Genomic DNA, 15751 nt, shown 5'->3' with positions numbered 1-15751 from the left:
GCATGTGGGCTATAGAGATGTTTGGGTGGTGGGCGGGTGGATGACAGACTGCTGTTCAACTCCATTAGCTGCTGTGTGAGAGGGGCGCATCTAGCAGTACACGACCTGTGAAGAATCTTAGATCTCGCTCTATCTTGGAATGGGGATTGCCGCATTAATTCCAGGACTGTAATCTCTCAAGCACATCAAATTACTCTCATTAAGCACAGGATGAAAACTACCTCTGTAATAAGTATGTATAAAAAAGCATTTATTGCCAATAATCACCCATTTAATATGAGGTAGCTTACAACAGCTTTATTTTTGCTGATTACGTTTAAAAATGGTGAACCACAAAGGAGCACATTACACCAAAACCATACAAATGTGTGTGAGTGTGTGCGCGCGTGTGGACAGACACACAAATACACAGCTCATGGAGTTTACGAGAGGAGTTGATACAGTGATTAAAGGGGAGGGTAGTCGGATACGGCGCTCGGGGGCCTTGGGAAGGGCATGCCTCGTCTGGTCATAAAAAACACACCTCTGTCTTTAAGCTAGTACCGGAATCGCTCTCGGTGGGTTCAGTTTGAGGTGAATCGCTGACAAATTTACATGCTAAGTGGCAGATGTCATCACCAAGAAAATGGACCTAAAGTAGCTACTGTAACTAGAAATACTGTATATTCTCTGACCACAGCCACTGCATGTGCTACAGTTTCAAAGATTTATCGCCTGGCTCAGGCTTTCCTGAAAAATGCTTGCTCATATTCCAATTTGCAATGCATATTTATTAGAGAAAACAGTCAAATATAAAACAGATGTGTATTTTTTTTTTTTTAATATTAACATAACACTTTGGTGGTATAAAATGAGCTCCCTGCTATTCTTAGCATCCCTCACTGTACCGGTGTGCAAGTGTAAGTGTTTTGGTAAAAACATATGACCAGAATGACCACAAACGCGCAAGCAACATTTGGAACAAATGCATTGATTGGTATTAATACAGTATGTATGTATAATAGCACATAACATACAGCGTAAACAGTGGCAAATAATTTTGGCAGATGCATTTCAAACTGACTCATCACTGACAACTATGAGGAGAAAAAAAATGAGGAAAAATAATTTAGTTGACCTATTATGAAATCGCAAGCACTCATGTAAAGACACAAAATGTGAACATGATGCAAATAAAAAGGTGTCCTGTGGCGGAACTGACAATCAACGATAGCTCCCTGGATTCCCCCAGTGGAAGTAAAACTATAGTTTGCTCATGTTAAAATAAATGGTGGGATGAATAGATTGCTAAAAGCCCTCCAACACAGTAGACAAAAACACATCCGAAATGGGTAATAAAATGATTTTCCTCTACAAAATCAATTAAAACTGAGTGTCAATGGGTCATTCATTTACTAGTTCAGAATAATTACCTGTTTTTTTTTTTTCTTATAGTAATTTACTTCTTTATTCATCTGGGGCACTAATGTCCCTGCAAACCAAAAGAACACATTTTGTGTAATTATTCAAATTAAACACAGATTCCTTAGAGAAAATGTCTGACAGACCACACAACGCAGCATAGCTAATGTGCTCCAAAAACAAACTCCCCTGAAGGTAAATGAGGAATTCTATTAGAAATCAGTCTACATACTGTCAATTCCGGCATTACTTGCTCAATCAATTAATAAACGAATTAGCTTGAGGTGAGCAGAACATGCAGAATCAAATAAAATGTGAATAAAGTCGAGTGCCTGTGCACAGTACTTCTTGGCTGTACACATCCAGCGAGATCGAGTTAAAATGCAGTTGTTCCTGAGCAACGATGTAGAAAGGCAATACGTGGATCGTCCCCCGTTTTGAGGAGAAGTAAATTGTGTTAAAAGCAGTCCACCTTGTTTCAAACAAAATCCACCTCACATTAATGCTCTGGAAACATTCACACTTCACAGTGCAATTATTTGGATCTGGAGTGCTTTCTTTCATTCGCCAAACAGAAGGCGAAAATAACACACGGCCCTCCTGGCTCCTGGTCAAGACGTTTAAAATAGTCTACACCCAAACACACACAAATAGAACGGTGTGGTCGGAAGTCAGTAAAAAGGATGCACCTGGCCGAAAGAACTTTTCTTTCCAAGCAATACATGTTCCATGTAAATGCCAGGACGTGAGGCCTTTAGCGTAAGCTTTAAAGCTGGCCCAGTAGACAGCGTATCAGGAGACACATGTAAGCAAAGACCTTCAGCAGTCTGAGTCATACGTTCGAGGCAACTGTAAATTCATCAAGCCAGGCAAAGACAAACCTTGGCACCTCACCAATTTCCAAAAACCCTTAAATCCACTCGTGATAGTGCCTCTGTGTTTCCTTGTGGCTTTCTTGTGGCGTAGTGGCTCCGTTTGAAGGGAGGCCTCGAGAGCTCAGGAAACTGGGAGAACTGATCAAGATTCTGTGACCAAGTCTCTTGTCTCTCCACCTCGAAATCCCAGCAGCCCTTTTTTCAATTTAACACTGGACATAACCGGGTCTCACTCATTGCAAGGCGAAGACACGTCTGTGACACGTTTGAGGCAAAGCTTTCTGATGATGAAAAAGAAAACACTTTCTCTCTTTCTCTCCAGATGCAATGTGAGCTGGGCATCAATTTCCTGTGTCAACTTCCTCACCAAATCAATCCCATTTAATCCACAGCCTCAAGCTCCTATCTTGATTCCTCTGCTGGAGATAAGGACACAATTTATTGTTTTCATTGAGCATGAGTGTTAAGACAGTGAGCACCAAATTACTTGCCGATTGAGATAAATTTGCCACGGATCACTAATTCAATCACTCCTCAACGCCAGTTTTATTTTGAAGAGTATATTATCAGAAGATCACAGTGTCAATGCGGACTGGAGGTGTCACACCGAGAGGAAATATCTGTTGTCTTGAGCTTCTGAATTCTCGCGAAGAAGCACAGAGCAAATTGAGGTATCAGGTAGTGATGGGAAAATGAAGGTTGAAATCTGCTTCATAAACCACTTTTTGTGTTTTTTTTTACTCCTCTAGATGTCACGGTTAGTTTAAATAAATGGCTTACGAAATGGCATGTCAGTGTGCTTTCAGACCAATCAGAGTTTCAGAGTACCATGTAGAGGACTAAAAAAAAAAAAATGCAACAACTGGTTCATGAAGCAGATTTGAAGCTTCATTTTCCCACCAATAGTATCTGGTCACAGACTGTGGCACCATTTTCAGTTATGGGCAACAGTGGCGGGAACATACTGAACAGGTTTTCTTGTGTGGTGACAGGAAGGATTGATACAAGAGGTGAAGCAAAACTGACAATTACAAAACACGTTGACATTGTGTACATAACATTAAAAGGTTGAACGAAACCTGATTTTCAGTACAGAGAATTAAATATAACATTGAGTGCACAGATAACAGCTTTGTAATTAAGAGTAGGTATTACCATGGTGGAAATCATTTGAAGAATAAACTTGGACTAGTTTGATTCTTTCCATATTGCCCTCCAGATATTTTACACTATTCAATCCAAAATACCATCTCTCTGGTTCTAACTTTTCTTTTGCATGTTAATGTTTAATTTGAGCCCTTGGCTATCCATGGGCACAATCATTAGATATCCGCAGAGAGAAACTGAAAAATTAATCATGTTCTTCATTTTGCACTTGTGAGATCCATTGGAAATGTCTCTGAGAGTTGAGGGCTCTTTCCTGTCATGGGCTCTATCTAAACACCATCATTCGGGTGTCCAAATGGATTGCTCTTGCAAAGAATATAATTACGGCAATAGTCAAAGTAACCAACCAACTGGATGGCGGGACTTGAACAATAGTTGCTATTACTATTGCATACTGTATAGAGATTTCCTCCACCAACAAAAATGATCATTATTGATTAAATTGCATATACTGTACCGGGCCAAAATTTAGCAGTTAAAATGGCAAGGTGGGGTTACCTTGCCATCGTATTACATATAAAAAAGAACAAAGATACTGACTGAAATTATGCAGCAAAAAGCTTTATATCAGTATAACAGCAACATAGAATTTTTGTACGGTAATAAACACCCCATGACAACTCCCTTGGTGCAATGGCAGTCAGGGCGAAACCAGCGTGCGGCTTTAGAAAGCTCTCAGGACATCCACAGCCACGCTCTCCCACTGACACCAGGGGAACATCACCGTTTGCAACCTCCCAACCCGTCGTCAGCCTGGGCACCTCCCAACCGTGCTTCAAATTGCTTGCTTTTCGAAGCGAGTCCACAAACGTTCAATGCAGTTAAGGTCGGGGCTTTGGGAAGGCCTTTCCATAAGCTTAATGTTAGCCTGCTTTATCCATTCCAAAACCAGTGTGTGCGTATACGTGCGTGTGTGTGTGTTTTGAATTCTATTGAAACTCCCAATTGTTTCAAAGTTACAACCGTTTAGTGATAGTTCTCTTTCGTCATTATTCCACCCACTTTGTACAAGGTACCAGTACCAACGGCAGCAACACTGCCCTGGGGCATGATTTTTTTGTCATTGTGGCCAAATAGCTCGATATTTGTATCGCCCGATCATAACATGCTTGTGCTGAAGCCATTCGGCTCGTCCACATGAGAAGCTGCAAATTTCAGTCTGGTTTGAAGGTGTCAACTTTGGAGCATCGGGATCACTAATGACAAGTTAAAATGGACTTGACGTTGTTTTAAAAAAACTTTATAGAACCTTCAGCAACACATAGAGAGTTAGGTGCGACTATATGCAGGCAACATTTTTGGTGCTCTTCTGTCAAAGGCAGAAAAACGCACAATCATCAGTAAAATACCTTGAAACTTCCAAAAGCAATACTAAAAAAATATTAACCGAAAACGACATTATGAAAATCATGCTTTTTGTTGTTTTTGGGAGGATTTGGAGAATAAAAAGATGATGCAACCCTTAACTTTGCATTTTCTGCTTGCTCCCCCACATAATAAATGATATTTTATTTGATCAGATATCATGGCCACCACCCAAGAAATAATAACTTCTCTACTACCACACCCAAAAGTTGATTTAAATCGCAGTTCCAGTTTCACAACTGGAACCGATGATGTCATTTATGAATGTAGTTCAGTAAGTAAATAAAATGAGTTCATAAGAAACCGATTGTTATCATGTTTACATACATGCATTCACGAAGGTTGACTGTTAAGAGAATGGACATCATGAAACAGATTCTTCCAAGTTGTTGTAGTACATACATTCATTCATTCATTCATTCATTTAAGCATCATAATTCCACCATTGAGAACAGAATTTCCTGACTACATTTCAGCGGAAACTTGCCTTTGGCTGCTGCTTTGACAATTCACAAATTCATTTGTAATTCAAATCATATTAACTGTGACATCTGACTTTCCGCGATCACTTTCACAAGGCTGATGGGCGTGTCGTCACAAGTGGAAAAAGTCTGACATTATAACAGCTGAAGGTGACTTTTGGACGGATACATATTTAGTTTCGTAACAAAATCAAATAAAAAACGTGTTTCTTTGTTAACAAGTCAGTGTGAGCAATATCACTTCCTTTGCCTTAACATAGGAATGGCGACAATCAACAAAAAACACCATAGAGGTTTCCCGATGCTATTCTCTCTTTAATATTAGCCCAGAAGCAGAACTGTCCACTGAATGGCTTCCGAGGCCTGTCATCCAACTCTAATCAAGCAGAAAATGGTCATAAATATTTCTTTCTGCAAGATTTCACATTCACATTTCACACAGTGCCCTGATATTTTCCTCAAACCTCCAGGGAGTACCTAATGTAAAAAACAGTTACTTATGTTCAAGGCTCATGTTTCTTCACTTAAATGCAGACCATAGCCAGCTCCCTCCAGGGGGAAAAATGAGACGGGAGGGGGAAAGAGAGGAAAGACATAAAGGTCTTATTTTCTGTTTCATTTACCAGCAAGTACTTTCACCCAGCCATCCCATTACATCATGTCGAAAGTCGTAAACAAGTAAATAACAACAGCCTTCACTGTAAAGGACAAATGCACATTGTCCTTTTCTTCTGCTGCCAAATTGAGTACAAACGATGCCCTGCTTGTCCATTGAAAACATACTCGTTTTATGTACATAGAAATTCAGTCAGATTTATATGAAGCATTGTCTCCATTCTGTGCTAGGTATTTATGGAACCTGTCATTCAGATGATGCAGTGCTGACGTGAGTGTTATTTATGACGGGGCATCTCATCATGCTATATCACGCGCTACACGGAAGGCAGCCATTCAGCAGCAAACACAGGCCTGCACCATCTTTCTCTCAAACAAGACGCATATCACTGCTGAACGCGCAGGGCAGCCGCGATTCATCACTTACGCATTCTGCGATGGTTGAACGACAAACTATCACATTTACCTTGAGACAGGCACATTTTGGCTTCCCGTGCACATTTACTTCCATGAAGGACCCTTTGATCATCGGCATCAGTTATTGACCGTCATTTATTTTTGGGGTCATAGAAAGGGTTATTATTAGTGTGTTTGAATTATTATAATGGCAGTGTGTGGTTTGTCCAAATCTGGCGGATAATTATTTGGGGTGCACAAATCGGGTACGCGTACATTTGAGTAGCCTACTTGCCGATACCAAGTAAACTACCGATACTTTCTAATGAAATTACACCTGAAATTGTGATGAAAATGTTGTTGTTGTTTTTTTGACTTGTCGTTGTCTGACATTTTGACATCCAACTGCATAAAGTATTTAACACAATGTACTTGGCTATGGCTAAAAATGGGTGGATTAAAACTCTTATTCCACAAACGCGATATTTATCAGAATGCCTTGTTTCAACTAGTGGGCCTGCATAGAACATATTCTTGAAAAAAATATGTTTGTGTTGATTTTTTCTCTCGAAGTAGTTTCTCCTGAAGCTGTGTGAATCAGCAAAAACTGTCAAGTGTTTTGAGTTTACCGAAGGCAGACAAGTGTGATACCAAGGAATCTGCTTTTGACCAAGGTGCTATGATGTTGTAAATCAGCAGTTGAATCGACACCCTCTGATCACAATTGTAATCACAAAGAAATGTGATGCAGCAGGAGATTCCCACCCTGAGTGGGGCCCCTCCGTGTGTGCTGAGGCACAAAACCTGCAAGCTGTGTGCAAACAATTGGCAGCGTGGCATCCCCCACTCTTCACTTCGCTCCCCTTGGACCTCCAGCACTTTCTCTGCCACTCACAAGACTTGTGCTCTGACACAAAGAAGCAAAAAAAAAAAAAAAAAAAAAACCAACCTCTATTACCCACACTGTGCCAAGAGATGATGAATAAGATATAAAAACTTGACTTACTACAGGAATTTCACATTAGTCTGGCAGTGAAGGTGATTCCCTCTACGCATACGTAGACACCCTCCCACAAACAATATCGCCACCTCAACACACGCGCACGCACACTAAAACACACCAAAACCTTTGGAGTTTTTTCCAGGCCCCCGAACGGTGCCTTAATCAGACAAGGATTAGGGCCTAATGAAACAAATAACTGTTTTAAAAGAAGACAGCCCCGCTATCAATTTCAATGGCTTACAGTATCTGGGCAATTCCTTTGGGTCCATTCTATGTTAATTGGATCTACATTGCACTGGCATCGGGGTGTTAACAAGCACAGCCTATGAATATTAATTACCCTCAAGTTTTATGCAAAGGAAAGACTTCACTGATACATATTAATTCTATGAAGTTTTCAAAGTAGTGCTCTCATTAAAAATAGATAGGCCCTGCGCCTCTGTTTTCTCAGGAGCAACTGTGCTTTCTTAAGTCTCTCAAGTGGCAGTCCTTAAAGAATGACCTCCCTAAAAACGCTATTGTTACTCAACTCAGTGTAAACGTTACAACCGGGCGAAAGAACAGGTTTTGTTGAGACCGTGTTTTGACAATTAAAGACACTTATTTTGAAGTGTAGACTTTGCTAACCATGGCCTCCCATGCCGTTAAAACTGTTATTTACTATACTAAACAGTTCAATAGCATTTTGTGTGAGTGTACATGTGTGCATCTTGAGATGGTGAATGGAAGGAGTAGTTGTTTGCATTACTTGGATAAAATACTGAGAAAGTTTGAGTTGTCGTAAGTAGGACTAAACTATGTGTCATTCTATGGATATCTAGATATGAACATTCAAGATTTTAACATCACAAACTCAACAATATCAAGAATATAGATTTGCGCCGCTCGCCCTGCATGTACAGCTCAAGCAGTCGCAAACACCAATTTGACATTTTCCCTTAAACGTACAGCTAAGGCCAGCCAAACACAATCCTCATTTCATGCTTGCTCTGAATCAACGGCTGAAATTAGCCAATGACAAACTTTCGAGTGAGGGAGCAAGGGAAAAACACGCGCGCGCACGATTTATTAGAATTATTACTTTGATTAGCTCATAAACAACAACAAGAATAACAAAAATGTGTACAGTATGTACATATTTGTGTATTTATCTCATGTATTTATTTGTACTACACTTGGATGTACTTAGATTGGGCAAGTGAACCTCACCGACCCTTTCAGTGAATGCTATTAGTGATTCAGAACTGACTGATGGTCGGATCATTATTTTGCTCGGTTAAAAAAAAAAAAAGAACCCAAAACCCTGATCTCTTTCTAACAGTTGTGGGTGAAGGCGAGGTGGAAGACTTTTGGAACAATGCGCTAAATGCATTTACTGCATGTGTCTCTCTTGTCCTCACTACCTTCATCTCCATCCATCAATTGCTCCTTCACACTCTCCCTCTAGCTGTCGACTGATGATAGAGTCATCAAAGAGGATCCAGTTCATAGGGTGGCTATCTTGGATTGTGCGGAAAAGCCACTGACCAGTCTCTGGTTGCTTTGCCTCCAAAACAAATGTTATTTTTCTGAACACAGCTGATCACAGCTCCAATTAATGAAGTATGTTTGAAAATGATGTGAGAAAAATATTATCAGCATGTCGCGTGAAGAATGATGTTCCTTCCCCCTTCAACAACAAATGGTGATGAACACATGCAGTGAGGGAGTCAGGATGAAAGTTATTCCATTCTTCTGTTAATATTTTCCTTTTTTGGACTAATTGTTGACTTCTTACGACTTATTCCTTCGCGCACCAAACTACTGACCGTATGGTTTAACTGCATAAGGAAGTTGACCTCAACTTGTTACACGCCACTGGGACAGACAAGGCCAGGTGCGCCGCCTCAGTGGTCTAGTTCTGTCAAAAATGGAAAGTTTCCTTAAATTGGGCCATGCCGTATAATGGGGAGAAAAAAAGACTTCTTAATTGCTTGGATACAAATATGCGGGTCTCGAAAGTGCCTGCCCACCAATCATGTGTGAAATTACACAAGCAAGTAATTTAGTTGTGAGCTGCCCATTTTAAAAAAAAGTGTCTGTAGGCAAGATTTTGGAGTGATTGTGACATCACAGTCAGGGTGGGTCCGTGACCACTGCATACGGCACACGCACGGTTAGCACAGCACACTAATTGACAACAGCAAGTGGGCGGCTTGGTGATGAAGTGACGCTTCCACAAATTAAAATACAATCAGTGCTTTCGCTTTCTTTATGTGGCATCCAGTATTTGGTTTCTTTCCTTTTCAAACATTATATTCAAATTCAGGGCATGTCACAGACATATCAAGAGACCTGGGAACTCTTCTATATTGTGAGAAATCGCATAATGTTTTTCCTTTAAAGATTAAATACCACTCACTTTAAGCTCTGTCCTTCACTTTTTATAATTGTCATCTTATTGCGGACTTAGTAATACTGTATTGACAAGCCGGGACGGAGGCCTTTATTTTATTTCTTCTGGTTCCAACATCTTCAATGTATTTTTTTTTTTTTTGCCAACTTTAGTATCCTTCTGTGGTTCCATGACAAAAACTTAAGAAAAAACAAAGCCAGATAAGATGACATCCTTACAAATCCTAGTTGAACCTCCAGGTTTTTGTGCAACCTTTCAGAAAATGGTGGTCGGTTCCCAAAATGGACGCAATTTAGGGTGTTCGAATTTGGAGGAGCCACCGTAATAATCCTTGCTTTTCAAGTAATTTGGATCCCTTTTTCGCCATAGCTGTACATCCGCGATTAATAATCAGATCACACATCAATTGCCAGAACCAGCAAAAAAAAATGTGCCTGTAATAAAACTGTCATGTGCTGTGGTATAAAGACAGATGTTGCCAGTTGTGTGATAACATAATTAATCTGTTCTGTGAGGGATTCCATAAAATTATTCAAATTGGACGAGCACTATCATTTTACCAATAAAGCAATTTAAGGCAATATGCAGTGTCATAACACTGATGTTATCCTCTTTCACTGATTTTCCAATAAGCTGCATGCAGAAGCCGTGCTGGGTCTCATGTGATATTGTGACAATATGAACAGAACAGGTGGAGATACCTGAGAATCCCAGAGGATTCAGAACCAGATTGGGGACAAATTATTTCAGAGTGATCACGTCTGTGTCAGTCAGATAATAATAAGTGGCATTCAAAATTCATACAATTGGATGTACAGGTACGTGACGCATATCTGTCGCATCCGCTTGCAAAATCACACGTTTCAATGTTCAATTATGGCCTGAAAACTCAATGATGCACAAATTTGGGGATATCAACAGCAGCTGTGAGTCACAACAAATATACTAAGCTGACGGTTCGTCTGCTACTTGGTCAAACCCTTCTCCGATGTGCTGACAAGGTTAAGTTAAAAATAGCCAGCAATAAGCTTATACAGACCAAAATTCCAAGATGGGCTACAAGTCAACACGTCAAAATTACCACGACGTTTCAAACTGTGTCACTTAGCCGAAAAATTCAACTTAACTAGCTCAAATGGAATATTATTCATGAGAAGAGCAGTGTGAATATAGTAGAACTGGTCCGTAATCAATTGTACGGATGTGAATTTATTTATTATGGAGGATTTTAGAGGCGTTAGGTGCTCATTCCATGCTTTTATAAAAAAAAAAAAAAAATCCACCATGATGGTGACCACTTGTCACACTGCGACTCAATGTAGGAAATGATATGTAATGAAGAAAAAAAAATGGATATAAGGAAGACTACTCAAGATGATGGAGTCTGCCTTGGCTGTCTGGATTCCGGGCTGCAGGAAGAAGATCCCTTTGGATGGGAATGTCATCCAGAAGAAGTGGAAGAAATCCGTACGAGCAATTCTGTATGGAAGGAGCAATTGCTTGCACTTTCAGGGGTCATGCGGTAAAATGAGTTGGATATTACATCAAAATGTTGTGGGATCATTGTTTTAAATATAGCTAGGGTTTAAACTAATAATATAAACATAATTATTATAATACACACTTTTTTTTATTTCATTTTTTTAAATTGAACCGCACCAGAGTAGAGTATCTGTGATCGATGGCATGTTAAAGCAGAAATGCTATGTGGCTACATCTCTGAATTTGACTTGCTAGAGGCAATTTCCAACCATCTGGACTAAAACACAGAAACTATAGCCCATGCAAGTGCTATGTGTTTTCCCCTTTTTATGTGTGTTTGAGTGTCAAAGTGTAATGATAGGGCAAGGTTTGTCACAAAGTCCTCGAAAGCTTGACAGGATAGTGGTCGATGACGGTGGGGCTGAAAAGTGCATTTTCACCTTCTCAAGCCTCCACAGGGAATCATGTATGACTTGCATTATGCAAAGTGGAAATCTGTGCCCGCTCAGCTCTTTCTGCAGTCTGTTATGCGTGTCATTCGCTATGCTCTCTACACGCAAAACTATGACCATCTTGGCCATTCAGTAGAGAGAAAAGAAACGGATTGATTGATCTTTCAATTCGTCTGTAGTATTTAAGAACATGTTAAAAAATTGGACCGGAAAGACATAACCCCTTGACTTGAAAATGTGACCTTTGTTTTTGAGTTAGATAATGTGTCAAGTCAAAGAAGAACTTTCCAACAGCATTGTTGTCCCAGGATGTCGACTGGTTTAAATAGCAGAAGACTGATTTAAATAGCAGAAGGATTCACACGATTTGCAGTTGCAAATGTGTTTAATTACAAAACAGGTTACTGCGTTAGCAAAGTGTTTTTGTACAATTGGCTACAACACTATCTTCACTTCCTCATGAGTGCATACAGTAACTAAACCACAGCTTCTGCAAAAACAAACATATGCAGATTTCGAGGGAGTAAATCTTGTGAAAGCATGCAGCACACCCAAATGGAGCGGGACAAAAAAAGTTCAACTTTAGGCACACAGCGTGAGTGATGCGGCCAAACACCACTGTGTCCGGGGTTCCATTACTTTTCATGGGTTTTCGTGTTTGTGTATACAGTATATGGCCGCCGCCTGAGTTGGCTAAAAAGGGGTGGATTTTGCTGCTTAACTCATATTCCACCAACACAATATAAATCAGAATGCCGTGTCTCAGCTAGTGGGCCTGCTAGGGAATATATTCTTGAAAAAAATGTGTTGATTTTCCCCCTTTAAAAGTGTTTTTTTCCTGATATTTCTGATTTTCCGTTGTAGCAAGTTGGTTTATCTGCGTGTGGGTCAACCACCTAAGTGTGTAACTGAGTCGCTGACTGTATTTTTTGTCTCGTTCTGCAGTGCCGCTCGGTGCACGGCGGGCCTTAAGTTTCCCCGATTTCTTCAAAGACAACTGTGAGATCTTTTCTCCCGCCTCTCAGTCTTATCAAGCTTTATTTGAATCTAATATCATTAATAGACATGCTTGAGTTAAGCTTATGGTCCACTTCCCGCAGATCTGACTAGTCGACAAGATGAATTCCCCTGTCAAAATCAAGATGATCAAACAGATTACAATTATTTCACCCCCGTCTTTATTAATGAGGACTGTCTTTCATTGTTACATTGCCTAATAAGAATAAATGATATGTCACTGCCAGGTTTGTTATGCCTACCCAGTTAGGGAAGTCTACGACAATTGTATTTGAGTATGAAAAAGATTTCAGATTGATCTTCTCTTTTGAAACAGAATGTTGGATGTCTTTGTGAGGTAATTTGATAGACGGTGAGGAAAAAAGTGAAACAGCGTAAACAATGGAAGAAGGTGGAAAAGATGAACAGAAAGAGGCAACAGATTATGTATGACATAATTTTTATAAAGATTGAAATGCAGAATTAACATGGATAGGTGTGTGTTCATGCTTTCTGAACATGTTCCTGTAAAGCAACCCATGAAAGACATCTCCCTTTTCTAACTTTGAACTTTCTCCTTTTCAAGCTTAAGAATCGTTGGATTTGTTCAAAAAGCCAGAGTTTGAAATTGTACTCTTGCCGCAGTAATACCAGACACTGCAGTGAAGGAAAAAGAACGTTCATTGATTTTGTTTTTGTTGACTGTTTCCATCAGTTTGGGGATTTTTATTCCAATTGTGACACCCCCGCCCCTCATGCTTCCACACTAGCTCACATGCAGCCCAGTTGTCTTTGCACAGCGAATCAAAGCAAAGGCCTCTGGTAAAGAATGAAGGAAAAAAGTCAACAGGAATTAGGTTTCAGCACAACTGTTTACTCAACTGTGGCCTGCAGTTATTGAAATGTTATCCATGGTTTTCTGTGACTACTGCAGTAATGAATCCAGTATGGCTATGAATTTCTCACTGACGACATACTCCTGCGATGGAAAAAACGGGCGAGATGCAGAGCTGACAGAATGAGGAGACGGAGCTGTTCTCAAGTGGCCTGAAGGCCGAACACCAAGACTGAGAAGTGAGCCACTTTTAGGCAACCTTCCTATTGTGACCGACTAAAAACATTTTTTCCCCACTATGATACAATTTATCTTAAAATGTTAAAAAAAAAAATACATGTTCGATCTTTGAATATGCTATGCATCATTTCATATCATCTTAAAGTAGAAGTCAACCCCCCAAAATTATTCACAATAATATGTTCCATGTGCTGCCAGTAGTCTAAACACGGCATTCTGATTAATATTATGTTTGTGGAATTTGAGTTAAACAGCAAAATCCACCCTTTTTTAGACCTCTCGGGGAGTGGCCATTTTATCACTTCTATTGACTGAAAATGACATCACAGTTGTTCAGGGTTCAGGTAACGACCAATCACAGCTCATCAGTTTTCCGAAGCTCAGCTACGATTGGTCGTTATCTGAGCCCTGAGCAACCGTGATGTCATGTTCAGTCTACAGAAGTGACAAAATGGCCGCCCCATGAGATGAACAAAAATGGGTGGATTGTACTGATTAACGCATATTCCACAAACACAATATTAATCCGAATGCTGTTTTTAAACCTGTGGGCCAGCATGGAACATATTCTTTTAAATATAACTTTTGGGTTGACTTCCCTTTTACACGTTATACATACAAGCTCTGTACACAAATGTGTATATTTCTTATTGCTGATAACTGATGAGTTTGAGCTATGATTACTCCACGAACGAATACAGGCCTCCATTCCTCTAGAACTGATGCATCACAATCAATCAAGAGTAGGAGTTAAGTACCTGACAAACGTATTAGCAAGTGACTTCCCGAAGCAGAATCGAAAAGCACCTTCACTTTGCCGTCGGACCGACTGCGCTGAAAGACGATTGAATTACAACGCTGAATTACTGCTCAGTTGTTCATCTGCAGTATTGTTGCTCTCTCGGAGCAAAAAGTTGACAGATGTGCTGTGACAACAGTCAGCTGCACGGAGCCTGTGCATCATCACCAAACAGCTCCTGACAACAGCCTCGGTTGCCCTGACGGCGACACCAAGATAGCAGAAGACACACTGATCTTTTCAATGTTGTTTCCTTAAACACGCCGTCGTATGCCACACATAACACTGACACCAACAGAAAGAGCCTGTCGTTCCGCTTCTAAACTGAGATGGGAGAAAATGTTTTGGGCCCGGGTGACAAGCACACTGATGCGCCACTCTGCACCTCATTGGTTAACACACCAGAGCGTGGCATTTCCCTTGAGTGCAAGGTTTGTTTACAATGACCCAAAGAAAATGCTGTCATTCCGTTGAATGTAATATTTTTTTTTCCAACTGCCAACAAAATCCTTTTGCACCTACACACTTAAAATATGTCCGAACATCTCCATAAATATTTGACCAATTCAGATGCCGCATGCCACGGTAAACACATTTGCAACCAAACACAATCACACAGAGAGAGCACTTCCCCTTATTTAAATATTCAAAAAGTGCCTCAATATACATAAATAATAATAGTAATGTGTTTATGTACTAGATGTACTTTGAAGATGAATGAAATATTAATTGGCACTTAAAGAGGTGGTGTGGGCCTGCTGATGACATGTCTTAATAAAGTGAAGACAGGTGTGGGGAGGGGGGGCTGCTGTACCTGGTGCTGCTGAAGATGCACAAGATCAGCTGCAGTTACTTCCACTGAGGGCGTAGCGCTCTTGCCTTGTCCTTCCTTGGAGTCCTTCTCTGTGCCCGCGCCTCCATTTTGATTAAATGGTCCATTACTTGTTGTCGCTGTCCCAGATTCTTGCATCATGACTTAAAAACTTGCAGAGAGAAAACAGGGACAAGGGAGGGCAAGGGAGAGAGAGACAAGGTCAAACAGCTGTTAAAACACAGCAATCAGGTTGTGTTACTAGTCCAGGACAAAATATAAACATCTGTCATATCCTTCCTTTACAATTTCACTTTTATTGCAGATCTCCTCGTTGGCCTTTGCTTGCCTGTATTTTGTTTGTTCTTCTTGCGCCGGTATGGAAAATATGGAGTCAAACTGGGGGTTTGTTTGTGTTCTCCATCACGAAATATAAA

The 15751-nt window shown here is 40.3% G+C and overlaps 1 protein-coding gene across 10 annotated transcripts in view; it reads right to left on the bottom strand.

Annotated features, from left to right (window-relative positions):
- Positions 1 to 15751, bottom strand: part of LOC147142528 (forkhead box protein P1-B-like) — a 121586-nt gene that overhangs the window by 59264 nt on the left and 46571 nt on the right. For all 10 annotated transcript variants that reach the window (XR_015088167.1, XM_086041107.1, XM_086041099.1 and 7 more), the window contains one exon: positions 15318 to 15486. Coding sequence is in view for 9 of the 10 variants with exons in the window: in XM_086041107.1 (XP_085897233.1) it covers positions 15318 to 15476 (159 nt within the window). In the remaining variant the exon portion in view is untranslated. The remainder of the gene's footprint in view (positions 1 to 15317; positions 15487 to 15751) is intronic.

Source organism: Filicampus tigris, chromosome 9 (assembly GCF_054856515.1).
Source record: "Filicampus tigris isolate MCC_2025a chromosome 9, RoL_Ftig_1.0, whole genome shotgun sequence".
NCBI classification, from domain to species: domain Eukaryota; kingdom Metazoa; phylum Chordata; class Actinopteri; order Syngnathiformes; family Syngnathidae; genus Filicampus; species Filicampus tigris.
Note: the sequence above shows the minus strand (reverse complement) of the source record. Positions and strands in the feature narration are given on the sequence as shown.